The sequence below is a fragment of the Peromyscus maniculatus genome, chromosome 15 (genome assembly GCF_049852395.1).
Source record: "Peromyscus maniculatus bairdii isolate BWxNUB_F1_BW_parent chromosome 15, HU_Pman_BW_mat_3.1, whole genome shotgun sequence".
In the NCBI taxonomy this organism is placed as follows: domain Eukaryota; kingdom Metazoa; phylum Chordata; class Mammalia; order Rodentia; family Cricetidae; genus Peromyscus; species Peromyscus maniculatus.
In genome coordinates, this window is record NC_134866.1 from 82646716 (window position 1) to 82671593 (window position 24878).

A 24878-nucleotide genomic window follows, 5' to 3' on the forward strand; every position below is an offset into this window, starting at 1 on the left:
CTCTAGAACCCCATCGGGTGCATATCCTACACATGCTGCCACTGTCTTGTGAGTTCATCTGTGTGCCAGCCCTGCTGGATCTAGAAGGCCCTGTTGTATTCTTCGGTGTCCTCTGGCTCCTAACACTTCTGCCTCCTCTTCTGCAGAGTTCCCTGACCCCTGAGGGGAGGGATTTGATAGAGACATCCTTTTAAGGTCTGAGTATTCCAAGGTCTTTCATGATGCATGTTGTCTGGCTGTGGGTCTCGGTATTTGTTCCTATCCGCAGCAGGAGGAGACTTCTCTAATGATGGCTGAGCAAGGTAGGGAATCTATGTAATTTCCAAGGTTTTGTTTTGTTTTGTTTGTGAGACAGGGTTTCTCTGTGAAACAGTCCTGGCTGTCCTGGAACTCACTCTGTAGGCCAAACTGGCCTCGAACTCACAGAGATCCACCTGCCTCTGCCTCCCCAGGGCTGGGATTAAAGGCGTGCTCCACCACCGCCCGGCAACTTCCAAGTTTTAATACAATGATTTATGTTAGGAAGCCACAGGAGATTGTATGACTTATGTTTCAGATTAAATTTGGAACTGTACTGAAATTAGAAACTAGCTATCTGGGGGGAGGGGAATATGTCCCTAGATACCTTGGGTTGGTGAAGCAGATAGTTGAACCGGTGGCTGCAAAACGCTACAATAGAAACCGGCCCGGGCTGAGCGCCTAGGAGGGAAGAGGGGCGGGGCCGGGCGCGGAGGGGGTGGAGCTGGCTCTTATAGCTCCTCAGTGACATCACACAGGCTCCGCCCCGCGCTGCCCACTCCCGATACTTGTGCGGCTCGCCGGCGCCCCGGAAGCTGCCCCTGGTCGGGGGTCACGATGGGCAGCAAGATGGCTTCCGCCACCAGGGTCGTGCAGGTAAAGCCTGGGCCACTCCCGCGCGTGGGAGGGAGGAAGGGAGGGAGGGTGCAGATGCAGCAGCAGCGCCCGGAGGCGAGGAGGAGAGGCGGTGGCAGAGAACGCGCTGTGACCGCGGCCCTGCGCAGGGCCAGCGGGTGTTGTGTCTTGAGGATGGGACCTCGGTCGGGCTCCGGGTGCCCGGGAGTAAGTGGAGCCTGGCGCCGAGGGTTCGAGCCGCGCGCCGGGAGGGTAGCTTCTGGGAGTGCAGGCTCGCGCTCGTCCGAGGTCTCTGGATTCCCCGGCACTTCATTAGCCCTAGGAGTCCGCGGACTTACGCTGCCCTCCATCAGTTTAGCCAATCGCCGTTTAAAATTGTCCGTGATGTCCCCTCAGTCGGCCAATCCGAAGGAAGGCCGTAGCGGGGCGGGGCAAGGAAGCAAATCCTAGTTCTGACCTGGTGTCCCTTCAAGGACTTGGGAATGGCCGGATACCTGGCCCCTTGGGCTGTCTGCTCCCTCACCTTGAACCTGGTCATATCCGACCTCTTCGGGGCGCCTGGCCGCAGATGTGGAAATGTGTGAAATGTCATGCTAGTTAAGTTTATTACCGACGTGTGTGTGTGTGTGTGTGTGTGTGTGTGTGTGTGTGTGTGTTTCAGGGTTGGTTTGCCAAGCCTTTTCCCATTGTGCTTAGATAGGCTGCTAGAGTAGCATTGCTAATCCACCCATCAGTTACTAACTCCTGACAGCTTTTGTATCTGCTTCCCCAGCTGTGGCCTCTAACTTAACAGGAGAGGTAAAATTCATGACTATGTAGACACAGCCTTTTGTAATTAGAGAGTTTTTAAAATTCGGAATATGGAGTATTTTCTGATTAACTTTCACTTTTGTCGTAAGGACATTTTCCTTTGCCCGAACACATCTGATTAAAGACCTTTCCCCTGAAGTTGTCTGAATGGTGGTGACCTTTGGTACCATTGCAATGACTGATCTTCAGTCACTTGTTCAGTTGGTGGGAACTGAGCATCGAGGATTCTGCAAGTACGGAATAGCCGGAAAGCCGACGAAAGTCTGCCATCCATACCATATAACCCCATGCATCAATAATGCACATATAACTCAGTCTGAAATGAGTATAGGAGCGGGATTGTTGGCACACACCATTAAAACAAGCACACAGGAAGCAGAGGCAGACAGGCAGACAGATATTTCTGAGGTAGAGGCCAGGCCAGCCTGGTCCACAGAGCCAGTTACAGCCAGACCTGCATAGTAAAACCATGTCTCAAAAAAAAAAAAAAAAAAAAAAGTTGGGGTGAGTGTGTGTGTGTGTGTGTGTGTGTGTGTGAGTGTGAGAGAGAGAGAGAGAGAGAGAGAGAGAGAGAGAGAGAGAGAGAGAGAAGAGAGAGAGAGAAGGAATTGATACAACAGAAGAAGAAACCCGCTGGTGTGTAAACATGAAAAAAAGATGCCACTCATAAGTGGATTCTAGATATAAAATAAAGAACAATCAGATCACAACCCATAGAACCATGGAGGCTATATATATAGCATAGAGGTCCCTAGGACGACTGTGGCTTATAATAAATTTCCGTTTTACTCAATTATTGAAAAAAAAAATAGCCAAACGAATGGAAACACATGAACTATGAACCAAAGGCTGAGGGGCTCCCGGCTGGATCAGGCCCTCTGAATAGGTGAGACAGTCGATTGGCTTGATCAGTTTGGGAGGCAACTAGGCAGTGGGACCAAGTCCTGTGCTCACTGAAGGAGTTGGCTGTTTGAAACTTCAAGCTTATGCAGGGACGCTTGGCTCAGTCTGGGAGGAGGGGACTGGACCTGCCTGGACTAAGTCTACCAGGTTGATTGCAGTCCTCCGGGAAGGATTTGCCCTGGAGGAGGTGGGAATGGGGGGTGGACTGGGGGTAAGGGGAGGGGGGTGGGAGGGGGGAGAACAGGGGAATCCGTGGCTGATATGTAGAACTGAATGGTATTGTAAAATAAAATAAAAGGAAAAAAATGTTAAAAAACAAACCAAAAAAAAAAAAAAAAAGAAAGAAAAAAAGAAAAAAAGATTCTGGCCAAGAAGATACAAATTCAAACCAGAAGGTATAACACATTCACCAAATAACTAAAACCTATTTTTTGTTGCTGGGATTTGAACCCAGGGCCTCATGCATGCACCCTGCCTCTGAGCTACACATAGCCATGCGTTTTGTTTGTTTTTTTCAAGATAGGGTCTTCTCTGTGTAGCCCTGTCTGCCCTGGAACTCGCTTTGTAGACCAGGCTGGCCTCCAACTCTCCAACTCCAGCCTCTGGGAGTGCAGGTATTAAAGATGTGCACCACCACCTCCCCGACACAGCCCTGGTTATGAAAAGATTGACATGACCCAGTGCTGACCCAGGCATGGGCACCTGAAACTCAAAGCGTTGTATAAAAAGTATTGGACCACTCTGGAAAACTGTCAGTTTCTAGTCATTAAAGTAAAAAGCATTTTACTACTAATGTGTTATCCAGGAGACATGAGTGTCTCTACCTACAAAAAGACTTATCTAGGAATGTTCATGGAAGATCGAGAAAAGTTCAGTGGGTCAAGTGCTTTCTGTAATACACTGGTCTAAGATCAGACCCCCCAGCACCCATGTAGAAATTGGCTATAACCCCGGCCTCGGGGAAGTGGGAGGTGTAGACAGATGAATCTCCAGAGCTTGCTGGCTGGCTAGAGTAGCCAGATGAGTGAGTCCTGGGTTTAGGGAGAGTCTGTCTCAAAATATAAGATGGGGGGTGGTGGTGGTGGTGGTGGTGGTGGTGGTGGTGGTGGTGGTGGTGGTGGTGGTGGTGGTGCACACCTTTAATCTCAGCACTTGGGAAGCAGAGGCAGGCAGATTTCTGTGAGTTCCAGGCCAGCTTGGTCTACAGAGTGAGTTCTAGGACAGCCAGGGCTAAATAGAGAAACTCTCTATATTTGGCTTTTCAATTATTTGTTATAAATAAATATATATGTTACATAAATAACCAAAAAAAAAAGGTATTCATCACCATCACTGCCAAGCTAACATTTCAACTTACACTCTTCCCCACCCCCCCATCCCCCTTTTTTTTTTCTCTTTTCTTTTTCGGGACAGGGTTTCTCTGTAGCTTTGGTGCCTGTCCTGGATCTCTCGATGTAGACCAGGCTGGCCTCGAACTCACAGAGATCTGCCTGCTCTGCCTCCCGAGTGTGGGATTAAAGGGGTGTGCCACAACTCTTGTCGGCATTCTTTTTTATTATTTCATTCATGGATTTCTTTTCACTCTGTAAACTTTTATTCATTCTTTGATCAGGAGCAGAGTGTAAGCTATAACTTAGAATAATATGGCAGTCATTGATTTTTATTGCCTTTACTTATCTACAAATTTTGAAATTTTTATTTAAAAAAAATCTGGACAGCAAATAGAGTAATTTTTTATTTCACTTTATTTTTTGACACAGGGTCTCTCTATGTAATTCTGGCTGTCCTGAACGCCTCTAGACCAGGCTGGCCTTGAACTCACAAAGATCCACGTGCCTCGGCCTCCAGAGCACTAGGATTAAAGGCTTGTGCTACCACTGTCCAACATAGGGCAGGTGTTTATAATTGCCTGGTGTTTGATTGTTTGTCCTGTTCTGAATTGCTAAGTACTTGATACAAATCAGGACATTTACAGTTCTTTCCTTATCAGTCTGTAAGGCTTTCAAAACACAAGGTCACATCTTCATTGTTTTTATTATTTAAGTTTATTTTTTTTCTAATTTTTATTTTTATGTATATATGTTTGTGTATATGAGCCCAGAGTAGGTATCAGATGCCCTAGAACTGGAGTTAAAGGCACTTGTGAGCTGCCTGCTTTGGTTGCTGGGAACTGAACTCTGGTCCTTTGCAAAAGCAGAAAGTGGTCTTGAGCACTGAGCAACATCTCTCTAGCCCATTCACTGTGGTTTTTTTGTTTTGTTTATTATTGTGATGGATATGGAGCACACGTGCCTATGGAGATCAGAGGACAGCTTTTGGGAGTCCATTCTCTCCTTCTGGGTTCCACCTTGTCAGGCTTGCTTGGCAAGTGCTTTTATTTTTGAGCACGTGTGTGTGTGTGTGTGTGTGTGTGTGTGTGTGTGTGTGTGTGTGTGTGTGTGTGTGTGTGTGTGTGAATGTGTGTGTGTGTGTAGGCTGCCAGAGGTAGCATCCCCAAGGAGGCCAGAGGTATTACATGCCCCTGGAGGTACAGGCAGTTGTGAGCTGCCCTAATGTAGGTTCAAGGACTAGGTTGTTGCTTCTAATGAGGTCATTTTTTCTCGTGTGTCTTATTTTCCTTCAGGTAGTGAAACCACATTCTCCATTAATAAGGTTTCCTGACAGAAGAGACAATCCTAAACTCAGTGGTGAGTTGTATTTCATTTAGATATATTTTTTAAATGTGCACCTTCATATTTAGAAATGAATATAATGGCAGTATTTCTCAGTTTATAATCAGGTAGGTTGTTGTATTTTAGATCAAAATGGTACCCAAGTAATTAACTTTTAAAATTTTTTTATTTATTTATTTTATTTTTATATAGGATCTAAGTAACTCTGGCTTACCTGGAACTGGATATGTAGACCAGGCTGGCTTTGAACTCACAGAGCTCCTCTGCCCCTCAGAGTGCTGGGGTTAAAAGTATATACCACCACACCCAGCTAGTAATAAACTTTTTTATTATCTCTGTTTTATTTTATTGTATTTTTTTAAAGATTTATTTATTTATTTATTTATTTATTTATTTATTTATTTATTATGTATACAGTGCTGTGTCTGCATGGCTAGAAGAGGGCACCAGATTTCATCATAGATGGTTGTGAGTCACCATGTGGTTGCTGGGAATTGAACTCGGAACCTCTGGAATAACAGCCAGTGCTCTTAACCTCTGAGTCATCTCTCCAGCCCTTATTGTATTTTTTTAATAAATTAAAAAAACGTGTTATGTGTATCAATGTTTTTCCTGCTTGTATATATGTGTACAACATGCATGCCTGGTGTCCACAGAGGTCCTAAGAGGACATCAGATCCTCTAGAACTGGAGTTATGGATAGTTTTGAGTCACCAAGTGGGAGCTGGGAATTGAACACAGATCTCCAGACTTGGCACAAGTGCCATTAATCACTGAGCTGTCTCCTGGTCCCTAAAGGGAGCCTGGGGCAACAGGCTTTGATGATGTGGACCCTTTAGAGGGTAAGTGTGAACTTCTAATGGCTCCTGAGCTGTCTCTTCAGCTCAAGAGCCATTTGCTCTTTTGACTCAGGGTCTTGCTAGATAGTTTTGCCTGGCCTAAAACTCACTATGTAGACCAGACTGGTCTCTTATATTTTTGGTTGTGAGCCTAGCCTTTAACGGCTGAGCCATCTCTCCGGCCTGAGGCTGGTCTCTTAATTCCCAGTGATTCTCCTGCCTCTGCCTCCCAAGTGCTAGAATTACAAGAGTGTGTACCACTATACCTGGCCTAGTAACTTACTTCTTTTAAAACTGTTTTCACTGTATTTATCCTCTGTGTATGTGTGTGTGTGTGAGCTTTCAAGTGTGTACTTACCACAGTGCATGTATGAAGTCAAGACAGCTTGCAGGAGTGAGTGCTTTCCTTCTACACACGAGTGCTGTGCCAGGAATAAACCTAAGGTCATCAGGCTTGGTGCCAGGTACCTTTATCTTCTGAACCATCTCTTCAGTCATAATTTACTTTCTTTAAACTACTTTGCTAGGCATGCATGGAGTTGAACACCTGTAGTCCTAGTTACTGAAGAAGTTGAAGCAGAAGGATCAATTGAACCCAGGAATTCAAACATAGTGAGACCTTATCATACAAAAAAAAAAAAAAAGACGTGGCTCAGTGATTATTTGCTTAGCTTGTACAAGAACCTGCGTCCAACCCCAGCACTTCTAACCCAAAACAAAGACTACTATTCAAAAAAAGAAAGAGAGAAAAAAGGCTGAGTGGTGACACACCTTAAATCCCAGCACTTGGGAGGCAGAGAGGCAGGTGAATACTTTTGAGTTCGAGGCCAACCTGGTTTACAGAGAAAATTCCAGAACAGCCAGGGCTACACAGAGAAAACCCTGTCAAAACAAAAAAGAGAGTATTATTTCTTTCAAAAAGATCATTACATTGTGTGTGTGTGTGTGTGTGTGTGTGTGTGTGTGTGTGTGTGTGTGTGTGTTCAAGAAACCATGTATAGTGGAGTATACCTATAATTTTAGCACTCAGAAGGTGGAGGAGGAGGATTGCTACAAGCAAATTGAAGAATGACATGATTTACTTATTTAATGTGTATAGGTGTTTTGTCCTCATGCATGCCTGTGTACCATATGCACACCTGGTACCTACAGAGGCCAGAAGAGGGAGTCAGATCCTCTGGAACTGGAGTTACAGACAGCTTGATTGCCCCTGTGGGTGCTGGGAATTAAACCTAGGTCCTCTGGAAAAGCCAAGTGCTATCTCACCAGCCCCAGTGACCTATTTTAAAGGACAGCTTGACTACTCAGTAGCAGATAATTTAAAAAAAATAATAATAATATTTAAAGACACCTGGATAATTTGTCTAGTTAGTGTTTTCTTTTTTACTATCAGCCTCAGAAGCTTTGAGATCTGCTGGGCTACCCTCGCACTCATCTATAATTTCACAGACTTCTAAAGGAAATACATCCCCAGATTCGCTGATACATCCGGGGCCACCAGACACTGCAGAGATAATAAAAACATTACCTCAGAAATACAGAAGGAAACCTATATCTCAAGAAGAAATGGAATTTATCCAGGTATGCAGTTGCCCTTTAGCACAAGATTGTGCAGAGTGCCAGGACATTTTGGCTTCGCAGTGGTCGTTTGCTGGTTTACGTGTTCTTCCCTTTGCTTGTGAAGTGGGGTTATAGCTAAGGGAGAGGAAGAGCGAGGCCAGGGCAATCAGACACAAATCACTGTTGGGATCCTCAGTAAGCATGCATGACATACGAAGACATAAAACCATACAGAGGGCTGGGGATGTGGCTCATTAGTAGAACTCCTGCCAACAGTGTGTCGAACCCTGGGTTCAGTCCCAACAAAACATCAAACCATCTGAAAAAACCTCTTTGAGTGAGGGGCTAATAACATTCTAAGGGGCTTCTGAGACCTCAGAGAAATGTGAGGCTAGCTCATGTCATCATTCATCCATCTTTTTTTGAGACAGGGTCTTTTTTTTTTTTTTTTTTAAAGATCTATTTATTATGTGTACATTGTTTTGCTGCATGTATGCCCGCACACACCAGAAGAGGGCTCGAGATCTCATTATAGATGGTTGTGAGCCACCATGTGGTTGCTGAGAATTGAACTCAGAACCTCTGGAAGAGCAGCCAGTGCGCTTAACCCCTGAGCTACCTCTCCAGCCCCAGACAGGGTCTTTCTATGCAGCCCTGGCTGTCCTGGAAATTTCTGTGTAGACCAGGCTGGCCTCAAACTCACCTGCCTTTTCCTCCCGCGTGCTGGGATTAAAGAGTCCACCATTACACCTAGTTCTGTCATCAAGATTGAATCCTTTCTAGATCTGAATTTATAACATTACTGTAAATGCCTCCAAACTCTGCAAAACCCTGAAGTTTTGTTTTGTTGTTGTTTTTAGTTTTTCAAGACAGGGTTTCTCTGTGTAGCTTTGTGCCTTTCCTGGATCTCGCTCTGTAGACCAGGCTGGCCTCGAACTCACAGAGATCCGCCTGGCTCTGCCTCCCGAGTGCTGGGACTAAAGGCATGCGCCGCCGCCACCCAGCGTGCCATGATTTCTTAGAGGCCAGTCTGAGCTTTATATTTCTAGGCCAGCCTGGGCTACAGAGTGAGACCTTGTCTCAAAAAACCAGCCACAGCCTGAAGACCATTTTTATTATATAAATTATGGTCAATTTATGACTTCATCTCATTCCTTTATGCTTCTCTTTTCAGCGTGGAGGCCCAGAGTGACCACTGTGCTTGCTGTTTGCTGTCAGACAAAAGGATTATCTTTACAATACTGGACTTCGGAAATGTCAAATGAAAATTGTATATTAAACAACCTTAATAAATATTCTGCAAAGAGTGAAGTGTGGAAACTCTAGATGGCCACTTGTATCTCCTCTGTGTATCTTGGTCAGCTTCTCTGCAAGCTGGCCTGCATACCTATTAAAGTCACATTTTTACATGTTAGCCTGTTAACTTACTCTTGATTATGAAGTGTTACCAGCGATGAGCTATTATAAGCACACAGTATCTAGTAAATGATCAAATTTTCTCTTTTCTGTTTGTTTAGACATAAAGATAATTTATGAAACACAATTCCTGCTATAAGGAAGTTTTTTTCCCCCTGAAATTAGATGAGGAGCAGTGAGATATTTCCACTATTATTAATTATCTGGTTTTTTTCATTCACAAGGTTATCTGAGTATAACTGATGTAATAATACCCTCTTCTAAGTAATAAAAATGTAATTTCAATAAAAGCTGGCAGTGGAATTAAGACTACGAAGATAATATAAAAGATTATTTGTACCTATATTCAGAAAAAGTGTCCGTATTGTAGGGAGTGTCAGCAACTGTGAGTGAAGTCCTGAGTGAATGTTAACATGAGCATGGCCATGTCCAGGACTCCAAGGCTTAGGCCACTCAGGAATGGTAACGCCTTACCTGGATAGGCTCAGAGGGATGGAGTATTGGTGTTTATGAATGATCGGTCAGTGTGTGTGGAAACTAGCAGCTGCAGCTTCTTCCTCCCAGATGTTTCTCCAGCCTGAGATTGCTGTCCTACAGAGACCCGTACCCAGACTAGCTAAACACTGCCCCCTCCCTGCCATACTCCCCGCCCCTGTGTGCTGTACTGATTGATACACAGGCTGAGGTTTTAGGAGCAGTGGGAGAACCCCAGCGTTATTGTATGTGTGGCTGTGTATCATTTCTTCATTCAGTCACTGTGCCTAGTCAGGGTTCCAGAATCCAAGCCCAATGGGTTGCCACAATGTATAAATAATACGTAAGATGAATATAACATAGGAACAAATATTCCACTAAAAATTACTATGGGAAGATTTTCATTTATCTTACTGTTTGTGATCATATTTGCAAATCCCAATAACTTTGACTATCTTAATGTCTGAGAGTCTCAAAATCCAACTTACTAGGCAACCAATGAAACTATAATAGGTTCCCCTGCTAGTCTTCACAAAGCTGACCAAATCCTCTTCCATACTTGTAATGATTTCTAGAATATACTTTATAAAGAAGGCATCCATAATGAGTAACCCATGATGAATGGACACTAGAATTGTGTTGTTTTCTACTTTTGTTCAATCACCTGTGGGCTAATCTTTATCATTCCTGAGTTGATTTGTTTTTCTTAAAAGTTCTGTGCTATGAATGTTGCCCTGATGAGCAATAAGGGTTTATATTTGATGTTAGCAGTAAGCTATTCTGGTAACATGGAAAGTATATAATTCATCTTTTGTTTTTGACGGGGTCATATTATGTAGTTTGGCTAACCTGGAATGCACTACATAGACCTGGGTGGCTTCAAACGCATAGAAATCCCTGCTTCTGCAGTGCTGGGATTAAAGGCATTAACTGACACGCCCAGTTATATATTTTTTCCCAAATAAAATTTAGGGGTGAGGACATGACTCTATCAGTAGAGTGCTTGCCAAATGGTCCTGAGGGCCTCAGCACCCACGTAAAAAGCTGGGAGTTGCTATGTACTTGGAATCTTCCTTCTGGGAAGGCAGAAAGACAGGACCCTGGAACTCTGACCAGCCAGACAAGCTGAATTGGTGAGCCCTGGGCTTAGAGACTCAGAAACACAGATGGAATGATTGAAGAAGACACCCAACACTGACCTCTGGCTGCTGCATATGCCCCCTAAATACATGCATACACCACACAAGAACACATACACAAATTACTTTGGGGCTGTGGATAGTTCCGTGAGCTCCTGCCTGCCTGGCATTCACAAGGCCTTAGATTCAATCCCATGGCTTCAAAACAAAAAGATGGTTTTCTGCGGTCTGTGCGTGTTTTACTTGGTCCTAAGTGGTGACAGAGGACTGAAGCAATAATAGCTACCTAACCACTTGCCAGACATTTGCTTTACCTAGGCAAAGTCATTTAACATTTGGTGTTTGATTAGGTCCTGTTATAGAGAAGGTAAGTCATTCACCTAGTGACTGAATGCTGGTTGGCCAGTATTCAAAGGCGAATGGATCCAGAGCCACTGCTACGCTACACTGGCATCTCAATTGCTAGTCTTTGTACACTGTTGCTATCTCCAACATGTCCCTAAAAATTAAGATGCCTGGTTTTTAGAAACATCAATTGCTAAGAAAGAGGTGGGGGGGGGGATGCCATTTTGGCAGCTGCTCCAGCTCAGAACTTTGGGATTAGCCTGTTAGTAGATCCTATGGGCTAGGAATCAAAATTTTAATTTTTTTTTAAATGTTTATTTATTTATTTTGTATACAGCATGTATGACTACAGGCCAGAAGAGAGACCAGATCACATTACAGATGGTTGTGAGCCACCATGTGGTTGCTGGGAATTGAACTCAGGACCTCTGGAGGAGCAGCCAATGCTCTTAACCGCTGAGCCATCTCTCCAGCCCCCGGAATCAAAATTTTAATATCACTCTAGCAAAGCCATCTGTTTGACCACAATAATTCTCCAACAGGTCGTCTTGGTTTTCCTTGCCCTTTCAGTCTATAAGTCTCTCAGCAGCAGAGCAAACCTTTTAAAACATCATCTGGGACCAGAGAGATGGACCCGCAGGGAAAAAAGGCTCCAACCATCAAGCCTGAAGACCTGACCTTCAAATGTGTACCGTGGCACCCCCGCCATAATGACAATAAATAAAATGGAATAAAAAATTAGTCTGATTCTATTGTTGAAGTCCAATGGGTTTTCAGTGACATATTTCTTGTACTGCCATATTTAGAACTGCAAGCACCAGCTGTCTCAATCCCTTTCATCATGCCTCACAGTTAACTTTTTTTTTTTTTTTCTGAGACAGGATCTCACTGTGTAGACCTGGATAGTGGACCCAATTATCTTTTAATCTTCCACTACAAGGGGATGCTGGTATTAAAGGTACGAATGCATCTTAAATGAGTTTTTTATTGTAGCATGATTAATGTTAACTAAGAAGTTGGATTCTAATCACAACCAGGTTGGTTATGGTGTTGTTGCACAATTTTGTGATTCATGAATTAGGTAGAATTCATTACAGAATTATAGAAAGAGCTCCCAATGAACAATAGCAAAACATGTTTTTGTTGTTTATAGCCCAGGCTCTCTTGGAAATTGCAAGATTTCTGCCTCCAATTCCAGACTACTTAAGCGCCCTGCCATGCCTGGTGGAGCAAGGGATGTCTGAGGATGGAACAAGAACCAGGAACGGGCCGGGAGGTTGTGGCGCACGCCTTTAATCCCAGCACTCAGGAGGCAGAGCCAGGCAGATCTCTGTGAGTTTGAGGCCAGCCTGGGCTACCAAGTGAGTCCCAGGAAAGGCACAAAGCTACACAGAGAAACCCTGTCTCGGAAAACAAAAACAAAAGAACCAGGAACGGCAGGGGGGAATCTGATTGGTTAAATGAGCTGACTTTACTTTTTCGTAAGGGTTAAATAAAGCACTTCTTTATGTCACCAAAAATGGGCCAGTTTGGGAGATCTTGCTGCTAGTTTCTTGGAAAGCCAGATAAGTAACTTAGTTTCTGCTTACTGTGGAACTTAAGGATGCTTGACTCCCTTTTGGCTTCATCTGGTGAACTCTGTGTAGAAGCTCAATTCAAGCCAATGATCTCATAGATTTTATTAACAGAGGTTATTAAGGGCCTTACAGATGGTTCAGCTCTTAAGAGCACTTGCTGTTCTTCCAGAGGACCCAGGTTCAGTTCTCAGCACCCACATGGTGGCTCATAGCCATCTGTAACTCCAGTTCCTGAGGATTCAATGCCTTCTCTTGACCTCCATGGGCAGTGTACACATATGATTCACAGACACGCATGCGGGCAAAACACCCATACGCATAAAATAAAAATTAAAAGCAAAGGTATTAAAACGTGTGGTTCTTGCTTTAGAAGTAATTTCGGCTTCATTTGTTTCCTCGTGAGAAAAAAGCTCAACAATGTGAAAATCAATTCTTAAATCCACCAGGGAATTGAGGTCTCAGCAAAACCTCTCCCCACCCTCCACCCTGCAAACTGGAGCGATGTGAAAACAAAACTAGGACTCAAACGGAATCCATTGCTGGAGCCAGTAACTGACAGATAGATAGGCTTGAAGCGGAATTACTAATGGCACAGCGGACACTGTGACTATGTTTAAACGCTCTGTATGTTTCTCTTAATTCATTAGTTTGGATTTATGGAAGACAAAAGACCTATTCCATAACATAATGTTCAGCAGGGTTGGGTTTTGCTGCTCTAGGCCTGTTTCTTTATAAATGCGTCTTTAAGAACTTGGCTCTCCTTAAGAAGGAGGGGTTTGGCGTCCATAGCGACTGAGGCGCCAGGACAACGCAAAGCAAGACCTGTGCACGGCCAAGCCCGAGCTAACTTCCGAACTCGGAACCACCATGCCAGAACGCTGACCTATCCTCGGAAGTGAAGCAAATCCCAGCGAAAAGACGAAGACAAAAAAAAAAAAAAAAAAAAAAAAAAAAAAAAAAAAAAAAAAGCACAAATTAACAGCCATCGAAAACACGTCGCTTCTGGCCTCGGTGCACACGTGTCAGCGGGGGGCGGGGGGGGGGGAGGAAGGAGGCACCGCTCCCAGCCCAGCCCGGCTTCCGTAGGTCCGGCCCCGCCCACACTTCCGCTACGGGCGCTAGTGTGCGTTCCGCGGGCGGAAGTAGCTGTTGGGAGCGTCCCGACGCTTTAAATTCCTGCGGGGGCGGCGGCCTTGGCTTTTGGGCTGGGGTCTGGCTTCGCGCTCGCATGGCTGTGGACGTGAAGTCTCGGGCGAAGCGCTATGAGAAGCTGGACTTCCTCGGGGAGGGACAGGTGAGGCCGTTCTCGCGCAGGCCGGGCCCGGCCGCGGCGGGCTCTCCTTGGCGATGGCTGGCCTCGAACCTCCGGAGCCCCGCTGCCCCGAACCTCCGGAGCCCCGCTGCCCCCGTCCTTCCTCCCTTCGGGAGAAGAGGCCGCCCGACCACCTCCCTCCCCAGCAAGCCGCGGCGAGTCCGCTCCAGAACCCGGGTTTTTTACAAAAAAGAGGGGTGGGGGAGGACACCCCGAACCAACCGCCATCCCGCCGAGACCTCTCACGAACGTGTGTTGCTGTGTTTCTTTCTAGTTTGCGACGGTCTACAAGGCCAGAGATAAGAACACCAACCAGATTGTCGCCATTAAGAAAGTGAGTTAACCTTGTTTCCTCTCCCAGTCTTCGGGTCTTCTTGCCTGCCACGTCGCCCTCGCTGGCACTGAGCTGGCTCGTTCAGACCCGACTGGCCCACAGCTTGCTGCTAGCTAGCCTGCCGCTTCTGCCCTGCAAGAGTCGGGTTCGCAGGCGTGCGCCGCCACGCCAGGCAAGCAACTCTTAAAATATTTGTGCATTATTAGTTGGTTGGTTGGTTAGTTGATTGTGGTTGAGACAGTCTTGCCCTGTGGCCCAGGTTGGTCCCCAACCCGAGGAAATCCCCCTGCCTCTACTTGCCGAGTCCTGGGATTGAAGATGCGCACTACGTTTGGCTTCATTTTAATACGCCCTGATTGTGGAAGTTACACGATTTCTAGAGACAGTAGTATTTATTAGTGTATTTAGTGTTTTAAGAGGGAACTCGATCTGAACCAGTTTTTGTTGAAACAGTAAAAACTAGAACTTTTTGTTCCATAAAAGTTGGTTGTTGCCCGGCGGTGGTGGCGCATGCCTTTAATTCCAGCACTCAGGAGGCAGAGGCAGGCGGATCTCGGTGAGTTCGGCCAGCCTGGTCTCCAAAGCGAGTTCCAGGAAAGGAGCAAAGCTACACAGAGAAACCCTGTCTCAAAGAAAATCAAAAATAAATAAATAAATAAATAAAATAAAAAAATTGGTTGTTGGCCAAGGAGGCAAGTACTACCGTCTCCTCAGTTCTTTTGGATGCCGTGATCTTTCCAGGCCACAGGTTGTTATGTCTATGTTATCTGTACAGAAATTTTTTTATCGGCATTAACAACACAGATGCAGTGCCTTTTCTAAAATGATTGAAGTGATTTTTAAGCTTAAATTCATTGACAACACTTCTGACATAGTTTCCTGTGTGCCAGACACTTTGATTTCCCCCCAGCCTCACCCTCCACACAGTCTGTAAGATAGGGAAAGGTGTCCTTGTCTCCTCCTCACGGTCCCTGAGGCTAGGTGGATGACTTCGAGATCACACAGCTAGTAATTGCTGAGGCCAGGACTAGAGTGAAGTTGGCTGCTCTTTCTCACACTGCTGAAACCTGTAGCCATCTCAGGGCCACTCTGTTTTTCCTCACAGACCTCAGGGCCTGTTGGTGTCGTTGACCTCCGTCTTCCTGTGCTACTTTGAATGTTTCCTCCTTTGTAAACTCATTACTTCCTTGAAGTGTGGATGGTCAGGCTTCCATCTTCCAGCCTCCCAGGTACTCCCTTTCACTCACTACTTAGTACGTGGCTTGCTGTCTTCCTTTCAGGTGTTTCTGCTATTGTTATCTTTGTTTTAAGAAATTACTCTCGTATAAATAAATAATTCTGGACGGGGTGTGTGTGCCACAGGGCATGTAGAACTCAGAGGACAACCGCGGAGCTGGTTCTCTTTCCATCTGTAGGTTCTGGGGATTGAACTGCAGCTTGGCAGCAAGTGCCGTCACCCAGTGAGCCATCTTGCTGGCCCGTTTCATTTTTTCACTTCTCATATTCTTGTTTTCCAGCTTGTGCTCTACTGCCATGTTTCACTACTCCAAAGGTTGAGGCAGGAGAATCAAAAGGCAGTGTTTCCCAGTACTGGGGAGGTGCAGATAGGCAAATCCCCAAGGCTGGCTCCATGCAGCCTCCCCTATTTGGTGAATTTCAGTGAGAGACACTGTCTAAAAAAAACAAGATGGACAGTTTCTAAGGAAGGACGGCTGAGCTATCCTCTGGCCTCCAAAAAACGCAAATATACATACACACATAAAATTCAATAACCTGCCTGGGCTAAAGAGTGAGTTTCAAGGCCAGCATAGGCAAATTAGTAAGACCCTGTCCCAAAATAAAAAGTAAAAGGAGGCCTGGGCTCAGTGGTAGAGTATTTGCCTAGTATGTGTGAGGCCCACTGCTTTGAAAAACAAACAATAGCAAACAAAACACCAAAAACCTCTTAAATATCTCTTTTTATGAGATGGGAACTCTGGCCGGGCAGTGGTGGCACACGCCCTTAGTTCCAGGGTATCAGAGCCAGGCGGATCTCTGAGTTCCAGGCCAGCCTGGTATACAGAGCAAGATCCAGGAAAAGCTACACAGAGAAACCTTGTCTCGAAAAATAAAAACAAAAACAAGACATGGGAACTCTGTAGGGTAGGTTGGCCTGGAACTCTTTATATAGCCCAGGCAGACCTGGGCTCTCAAATGATATTATTGTATGAGCCACTGTCCATCATCCCCTCTTAACTCTGATAATGGCTTTGTCATCTTCAGGTCTACTTCTGGGTCACCTTATCCCAGCCATACTGACCTTTGTATTTCTTTGGACATATTAAATTTTTTTTTTAAATAATTTACTTTTATTTCATGTACTTTGGTGTTTTGCCTGCATGTATGTCTTTGTGAGAGTGGCAGATCTTGGAATTACAGACAGTTGTGAGCTGCCATGTGGGTGCTGGGAATTGAACCCAGGTCCTCTAGAAGAGTAGTTAGTGCTCTTAACCACTGAGCCATCTCTCCAGCTCGGACATGTTAAATTTGTTCTAGTCACCAGATCGTTGTATTTTCTCTTTCAAGGTTGCTGTGTTTTCTCTCTAGAACTTGGTGTGGCTGAATTCTTATTATTTAGGTTTCTCTCCCTCTCTGTGTGTGCAGCAAAATAGGTGTTCCACTTTCCTCCCCTGTTCTTGGCAGTTCTTCATTCTATATCATCTTCATGTCATTATCATCATAATCTGAAATCCTTCCATCTGAGTTCATTGCCCACACAAATCTATTCACATTACACCTGGACTGTGGTGAGCACATTTGTAGGCTTTTGTTTATTATGTTTGTGGTGTTTTGCCTGCATGTTTGTCTGTATAACTATGTATAGAGGCCAAAAGAGTGTCTTATCCTGAGACTGGTGTTCTAGATGATTGTGAGCTACCATATGGGCAGTGGGAGTCAAACCCCCCAGGTCCTCTGGAAGAGCAGCCAGTGCTCTTACTCACCGAGCCGCCTCACCTGTCCTGACTTACCTGGATACAGTGGAGTGTGTTCTTAGGAGACATACAGGAGAGTCATCTGAGTCTGGGAGTTCAATCCGGCCTGGGCAAACAGTGCACTCTGTATCTAAAACAAAGAAGACCTTGAGTTGACTGGTAGTCTTTTCACATGGTTGACATATTGGGTTTTGTAATTGTAAGTACAAGTGGGTTTTCTTGTCTGCTTTTAACATTCATTAGGATTTAGAATCCAACTTGTTTCTCCTTTTTAAAAAGCCCTATGACCTGACTCCAAAGTTACTGTGTAGGAGAGAATGATCTTAAACTCCTGCCTTGTCTCTGTGCTAGGTATCCTGTGTCATTACAAAATGGTTCCTCCTTGAAGGTGACTTAAATGCTCTTTTTATTTCATTTCAAATAATTCATTTTTGTGGTTTTAAAAGTTACTAATAAGCAAAGGCTTTTAACATGCTATAGCATCTCTTGTTTTGGTTTTTCAGTTTCTTTAACTGATGCTTATCTCCAGAATATCTGGAGTAGCTTGTTTGTGGGTCTCCCCTCCCCACCTTGGACAGCATTTGTACTTTCTTCTGTGAACATTGAGGATTTAGTGCTGGGAGCCTTCCTTTTCCGACCCTCATGATTTCTATTCGTGTTCACTTGTTAACACCCTCTTTGATGTTACCAAAAAAAGACTCATTAAACTGCTTTTGCATTTATTATGACTTGGACTTCTTAAAATACTGCTGATGTGACTTAGCAGTTAGGAGCACTGGCTGTTCTTTTTTTTTTTTTTTTTTTGCTTTTTTCAAGACAGGGTTTCTCTGTGTAGCTTTGCGCCTTTCCTGGAACTCGCTTTGGAGACCAGGCTGGCCTCGAACTCACAGAGATCCGCCTGCCTCTGCCTCCCGAGTGCTGGGATTAAAGGCGTGCGCCACCACCGCCCGGCCGGCTGTTCTTATAGAAGACCCAAGTTTGGTTCCCAGAACTCGCGTGGTGACTAACGACTGCTACTCCTGTTCCAGGAGAGCCAACACCTTCTGTCCTCCACAGGTCAAGGCATGCATGTGGTCCACAGACATACGTGCAGGCAAACCACCCATACACATAAAATAAATATTTTTAAAAATGACGTGGCATTGCTGTGTGTTTTCTGTTTCCCAGCCTGACTTAGCCAGTTTGTCCTGCGGCTTTTGGGTCATTTCATTATCTGTGTGTAATTGCTGTATAAGTGCGGCTTAGAGGTGTGTGTGGTGCAGGCACATGAGTTTTGAGGTCTCCCCGTGCACAGGCCGCTGGAGTAGGACAGCTGATGACTTCCTCCATTGTTCTTTGCTTTAATTGCCTTTGAAACAAGGTCTCTCAATAAAAGCAGATGCTTGCTATTTTGGTTTTGGCTAGCAAGGCAGGCTGGCTGGCTGGCTCACCAGCAAGCTCTCTCGAATCTTTCTGTCCAGTGATGGGACTTGAGGCATACATAGCCACGGCTGGCCTTTTACCTGGGTGCTGGGGACTTGAATTCACATCCTCATGCTTGTGGAGCCAGTGTTACCCACTGAACTAATTCCAGGATTCCTCTCCCCCTTAAAATTTTATATATATACATATATATATGCATGCATGTGTGCCTACATGAGTGTATATGTAGATTGAGCCCAGGGCCTTGAGCATTCTAGGCAAGTGCTTTGTCATTGAGCCACATTCCTAGCATGTATTATTGAGTTTTTTTAATTTTTAAGTATTTTGTGTGTGTCTCTGTATTTCTGTGGGTGAGAGCACATGCTGCTCTGTTAGAGGACATGTGTATCAGTGTATAAGGGGGCATGGAGTGAAGTCTTAGAGTTGTTTTAAAATTTTAGTTGACTTAAGCATAGCAAAATAATAATCACTTAAATCTTGGTGATAAAGGATAATCATGAGGTTATTCTTGTTTGTTTCTGTTCTTTTTTGTTTTTTTTTTTTTTTTTGTTTTTGAGAGAGCGTTTCTCTGTGTAGCCCTACCTGTCTTAGAACTCCCTTTGCAGACCAGGCTGGCCTCAAATTCACAGAGATCCACTTGCCTCTGCCTTCCAAGTGCTGGGATTAAAGGTGTGTGCCACCACCACCCAATTTGAGATTTTTCTTTTTCTTTTCTTTTTTTAAATTTATGTGCATGTGTTTTACCTACATGAGGGTGTCAGGTACCCTGGAACTGGAGTTAAAGACAGTTGTGAGCTGATATGTGGGTGCCAGGAATTGAACCTGGAAACTGGAAGAACAGCCAGTGCCCTTAACCACTGAACTATCTCTCTAGTCCCTGAGATTATTCTGTTTTTATTGTGTGTCTATTTGAGTATTTTCCCATATAAATTTCATAATCAGTTTGTTAGTTCCCGGTGTCTTATATATATTTGAGCTATAATACGTGGCTTACTTTTAAATAGAAGGTTCTCTTTGTAGCATACATTAGGAACATTTTTAAAGGAAGAGTAAGTGTTTTCCAGAGGTAATCCTTTCAGTGATGGACAACTCTTGTATAAAGTAGTAAGGAGCAGAATACTCTTTGACCTGGTCCTAGCGGCGGCGGTGGTGGCGCACGCCTTTAATCCCAGCAGTCGGGAGGCAGAGGCAGGCAGATCTCTGAGTTGGAGGCCAGCCTGGCCTACAGAGTGAGTTCCAGGAAAGGCGCAAAGCTATACAGAGAAACCCTGTCTCAAAAAAAAAAAAAAAAACAAACAAAAAAAAACAAAAAAAAAAAACCCAGCAACAAAAGACTAAATTTCCTAACATGATATGTTATTCTTAGTCAGTGTTAACCATTTCTTACATCTATCACATTTTGTAAGTTTGCTTTGTGAAAAACATAGGATTATTAGACATATATGTTTTCTTTTTATGTTACTTTTTTCTCTCAAGTATACTAAATAGAAGTAATTTGGGGGAAATAAATTAGCATGCTCTCAGTTATCCAGTCTGTATTTAACTTGAAAAGATGAAAGGAGGTCTGGGTGTGATGATTAACACATGTAATCCTAGCATTTCGGAGGCTGAGATGCAGATTTGAAAGTTAGGGCCACCTTGAACCACATACAGCAAGATGCTTTCTCAAAAACAAAGCAAAATAAACAGAAACTTAAACGTAAGCCAGGTGGTGGTGGTACACCTTTAATCCCAGCACTCCTCGGGAGGCAGAGGCAGGCAGGTAGGTCAATGTGAGTTTGAGGCCAGCCTGGTCTACAGAGGGAGTTCCAGGACAGCCAGGGCTATATAGAGAAACCCTGTCTCAAAAAACACCCAAAAAGCAAAAAAGGCAAGCATGAAGGAGTCAGTTACTACTTGTGAGTGTTCCCATATACCACTGCATGCTCTGAAGGTCAGAGCAGCTTGTGGGAGTTCTTCCCTTGCACATTGTGGGTCCAGGGGATTAACCTCAGATTGTAGAGTATCAGAAGAGCCTTGTTGAGTTCAATTGCTTAAGTGTGTAGTTCAGAAACTTAAAGTAGATGATTGATTCACTTTAGTCCTGCTGTGCTGGAGCTCAAACGCTGCCTTCAACGTGTTATGACTCTGCTCCTGAGCAATACCTTCAGCCTTTGGATTTCCGATTGTTCTCATGAGCTACATATTGTAACTACATGCTTTTACTGTGGCTCTTTTTTTTTTTTTTTTTTTTTTTTTTTTGTGGTGGTGCATAATTTCAATCCCAGCACTTGGGAGGCAGAGGCAGGCCAGTCTCTGTGAGTTCAAAACCAGACTGATCTACAAAGCAAGTTCCAGGACAACCAGAGCTACACAGATATCCCAGAAGTAGATAAAATAAATGCTTTAATTTTGAGAAAGCTGGAGATTGACATGAGTTATAAGAAATGGTATCTCAAGATCCCAGATACCTTTGGCTATTGTCCCCAGTGTTGCTATCCTGTAAATTTTAACACAGCAACACATCCAAGACATCCATGGTCGTGCAGCGGAGACAGTAACACCCACAACACCCGGAGGAGCCCTCACTCTGCCCTCTGATGGCCCAGCCCCTTCCCTTCCCACCCCTCTCCCTTCTTTGCCCTTGACAAGCACTAACCTGCTCTCACTCCTTTCTTTGTGTCATTTCAGGAATACACCGCAGTTAGTTTTTTTCACTGTGGAGAAGTAGTCTGTGTTATGGTCTTGTCTAGCTGTTCATGCCTTGAAGGATATCTGGGTTGTTTTACCCTTTCCTGTCACTTTTTGAGAAAGGGTCTCTTGTAGCCCAGGTTAGACTTTAACTTACTAAGTAGCCAAGGATGCTCTTGAATTCCTGATCCTTCTCCCTCCACTTCCCAAGTGGTGAGATTATGGGTTTTTTGTGGTGTTGGGGATTCAGAATCTTCCTAAATACTAGGCAAACACTCTGCTGAGCTACATTCCCAGTCTTTCTTTCTTCTTTCTCTCTTTCTCTCTTTCTCTCTTTCTCTCTTTCTCTCTCTCTCTCTCTCTCTCTCTCTCTCTCTCTCTCTCTCTCCCTCCCCTCCCTCCCTCCCTCCCTCCCTCCCTCCCTCCCTCCTTTCAAAACAGGGTTTCTCTGTGTAGCTCTGGCTGTGCTGGGACTCTCTCCGTAGACCAGGTTAGCCTGAAACTCAGAGATGCACCAGCCTTTGCCTCCTAATTGCTGGGACTAAAGGCATACACCACCACAGCCTAGCCTTTCTTTCTTTTTTTCTCTTTTTTCTTTTTTTTTAATGCCGAATGCTGTTTATTGAAGGAGGGAAGAGGTCTTAAATACAGGCTTACAGCACAATGGGAGAACCCCAGAGGGCAGAAGTTCACTACAGATGTTTCACCTGTGGCTCATTTTTTAAGACAGTGTCTAGAACTCAGTATGAGTGCTGAGATTAAAGGACTGCACCTCCAGTCCCAGCTGTTTGATTGATTTGAAGCAGAGTCTTGCATGGAGCCCAGGCTCTGCCTCTCAAGTACTGAGAGTGCAGGAGTGCACCGCCATGCCGGTCCTTTGCGCATGTAGGTTATATAGTGACCCATGGGAAGTTTTTTCTTGGTCTTCTTTCTAAAAACTTTTGTTATTTTATGTGTATCGGTGTTTTACTTCCACGTGCCTCTGTGCACCACTTGTGTGCCTAGTTCTGTCCAAGGTCGGAAGCGGGCATTAGATCCCACTGGGACTGGCGGTTGTGAGCTGTTGTGTGGGCACTGAGAATTGAAGCTAGATTCTTTGGAATCAGCCCATGAGTGTTCTCAGCCCATGAACCATCTCCATCCTAAACACATTGTTAATGTATATGTTTTGTTTTCTCCCCCCCTCCCCTGCTCTCCCAGATCAAACTTGGACACAGGTCAGAAGCGAAAGATGGTAAGTATTAAATATAATTTAATCAAGTAAGAGATGTGTTTATTCTGATCTGAGGAGATGAGGAAAATATCAATTAGAGCCGATAATAATTCTGTAGCATTTATCACAGTGTCTCCAGAACAGTGGCTCTCGATCTTTGGGTCTTGACTCCTTTGGAGATCAAACATCCGTTTCACAGGGGTGGCATATCAGATATCTTGATCAGGTATTTACATTATGATTCATAACAGTAGCAAAATTACAGTTGTGAAGTAGCAACAAAAATTTATAGTTGGGGTCATTACAACATGAACTGTATTAAAAGTCACAGCATTAGGAAAGTTGAGAACCACTGGTCTAGAGAGTAAAGTGTCCCGTCAGAAACAACATTTGTGCATTGCAAGGATTCAGATCGTGTAAGTGGAGGCGAGTGAGGTTGTGGGCCCTTGTCTGGATGCCCTCCGTACTGCTTGGGCCGTGTTAGTCATTGCCTTTTGCATTCCTGGTTTGCTAATTGCTTTGAGAGATTCAGGGATACATCTTCACAGAAGATCACAAAGTTCCTCTGGAATGGACACATTGGGGAAACATTTACTTCTTATTCTCAAGCCTCTTAGAGTGTCGGGTCCTGTTTATCAAATAATAGTTACTGTGAAAATGTCATCATCTATGAAAGTGCCAGCATTGGGCTTTAATTTTGATTTCTATCATTTGTATTGAAAAAAGGGCCGGGCGGTGGTGGCGCACTCCTTTAATCCCAGCACTCGGGAGGCAGAGCCAGGTGGATCTCTGTGAGTTCGAGGCCAGCCTGGGCTACCAAGTGAGTCCCAGGAAAGGCGCAAAGCTACACAGAGAAACCCTGTCTCGGAAAACCAAAAAAAAAAAAAAAAAAGGTATCCTTAGCGCTAATTTGCTATTAATTAGCACATATAGTCTTCCTCTAGTTTATAGGACAAGAGAAAAGATGCTATTACCACATGTCTGTATATGTTATTGTAATGATTTTCAGAATTATATAGAAACAAGTATTTTCTTCATCATTTTTCTTTTTTTTTTTTTTTTTTTTTTTTTTTTTTTTTTTTTTTTTTAAGATTTATTTATTTATTATGTATACAGAAGAGGGAGCCAAATCTCATTACAGATGGTTGTGAGCCACCATGTGGTTGCTGGGAATTGAACTCAGGACCTCTGGAAGAGCAGTCGGGTTCTTAACCTCTGAGCCATCTCTCCAGCCCCTCATCATTTTTCATAGACTATGTTAAGCTGCTTTTTTAAAAAAAGATTTATTATGTATACAGTGTTCTGCCTACTTGCCAGAAGAGGGCACCAGATCAAATTATAGATAGTTGTGAACCACTATCTGGTTGCTGGGAATTGAACTCAGGACCTCTGGAAGCAGCCAGTGCTCTTAACCTCTGAGCCATCTCTCCAGCCCCATATGTTAAGCTACTTTAAAACAACATGAGAAAAAGAACTTTCTTGTACAAATAGTAAAAATTAATTCATTTTTGTGTGTGAAATGTTTATTTCTTGAAGTGACCTTTCCTTAAAAAAAAACAAAAAACAAAAAAAACCACATTTGTAAAAGGTTTGAAATTTCAGAATTATTGTTCATTTTTTGCATTCTTTTTCCATAGGTATAAATAGAACAGCCTTAAGAGAGATAAAATTGTTACAGGAGCTAAGTCATCCAAATATAATTGGTGTGAGTATGATCTAAGTTTGCTTTTGGGGATTCTCCATATTCTGAATATGATGAATATTGATCAGAAGCTCAGCAGGATGCGTTGACAGAGATAAGCCTTGAAAGTTGATCAGCTTGAAATTCTTTTTTTTTTTTTTTTTTTTTTTTTTTCTGAGACAGGTTTTCTCTGTGCAACAGTCCTGGCTGTCTTGGAACTTGCTTTGTAGACCAAGCTGGCCTCAAACTCACTGACATCCACCTGTCTCTGCCTCCCAGTTGCTGGGATTAAAGGTGTGCACTACCACCATCCCGCTAAAATGTATTTTCTATCCCATTTTTGCTATAAGTAGTATCATTAGCATTGTGAATATAACTGATGAAATGAATCAAATGTTGCCAAACAGGCTAATTTTGTCAGAGATGATATTGAATCCTAGAGAGCTGTAGCCACAGGGTTAAAAGTAAGCAACTTACATTCAAATACAGAACCTTTCTTTTTGCGTGCATGAGGGCTGGAGTGTGTTCTTTTGATGTTTTCAGGCTAGCCAATTGAAAACATCTATGGTGTCTGTAGTGGGGCCTGCCATGGACAATCACACATTCAAAGGATGGCAGATGCTATTTAGAAGATACTCTTTATCCTTGTGTTGTTTTGTTTGGCAG

At 44.0% G+C, this 24878-nt stretch overlaps 2 protein-coding genes across 4 annotated transcripts in view; both read left to right on the top strand.

Moving 5' to 3' along the window:
• The first annotated feature begins 752 nt into the window (after positions 1–752).
• On the top strand, positions 753–9071 carry Kgd4 (alpha-ketoglutarate dehydrogenase subunit 4). Of its 2 annotated transcripts, none has more exons than XM_006982719.4 (4): positions 753–894; positions 5210–5273; positions 7491–7678; positions 8832–9071. In XM_006982719.4, the coding sequence occupies exons 1-4, from the start codon at positions 856–858 to the stop codon at positions 8847–8849; spliced, it is 309 nt and encodes a 102-aa protein (XP_006982781.1). In that variant the 5' UTR covers positions 753–855; the 3' UTR covers positions 8850–9071. The 2 variants fall into 2 exon arrangements, with proteins under 2 accessions (XP_006982781.1, XP_042117666.1); XM_042261732.2 differs by lacking the exon at positions 753–894 and adding an exon at positions 934–1080.
• A 4648-nt stretch (positions 9072–13719) lies between these two features.
• Positions 13720–24878, top strand: part of Cdk7 (cyclin dependent kinase 7) — a 31886-nt gene continuing 20727 nt past the window's right edge. The window contains exons 1-5 of one of the 2 annotated variants that reach the window (XM_006982717.4): positions 13722–13902; positions 14195–14254; positions 15360–15483; positions 22519–22552; positions 24169–24236. In XM_006982717.4, coding sequence (XP_006982779.1) covers positions 13871–13902; positions 14195–14254; positions 15360–15483; positions 22519–22552; positions 24169–24236 — 318 coding nt within the window. In that variant the 5' untranslated portion in view covers positions 13722–13870. Of the gene's footprint in view, positions 13903–14194; positions 14255–15359; positions 15484–22518; positions 22553–24168; positions 24237–24878 lie in introns of both variants that reach the window. The other variant, XM_006982718.4, reaches the window with a different exon arrangement.

Bases quoted from the DNA above. Each gene is read 5' to 3' on its own strand.
- Kgd4 (XM_042261732.2), top strand. From the start codon at position 949: ATGCAGCAGCAGCGCCCGGAGGCGAGGAGGAGAGGCGGTGGCAGAGAA. The intron at 1,081-5,209 runs GTAAGTGGAGCC...ATTTTCCTTCAG, and splicing joins CGGGCTCCGGGTGCCCGGGA to GTAGTGAAACCACATTCTCC. The intron at 5,274-7,490 runs GTGAGTTGTATT...TTTTACTATCAG, and splicing joins AGACAATCCTAAACTCAGTG to CCTCAGAAGCTTTGAGATCT.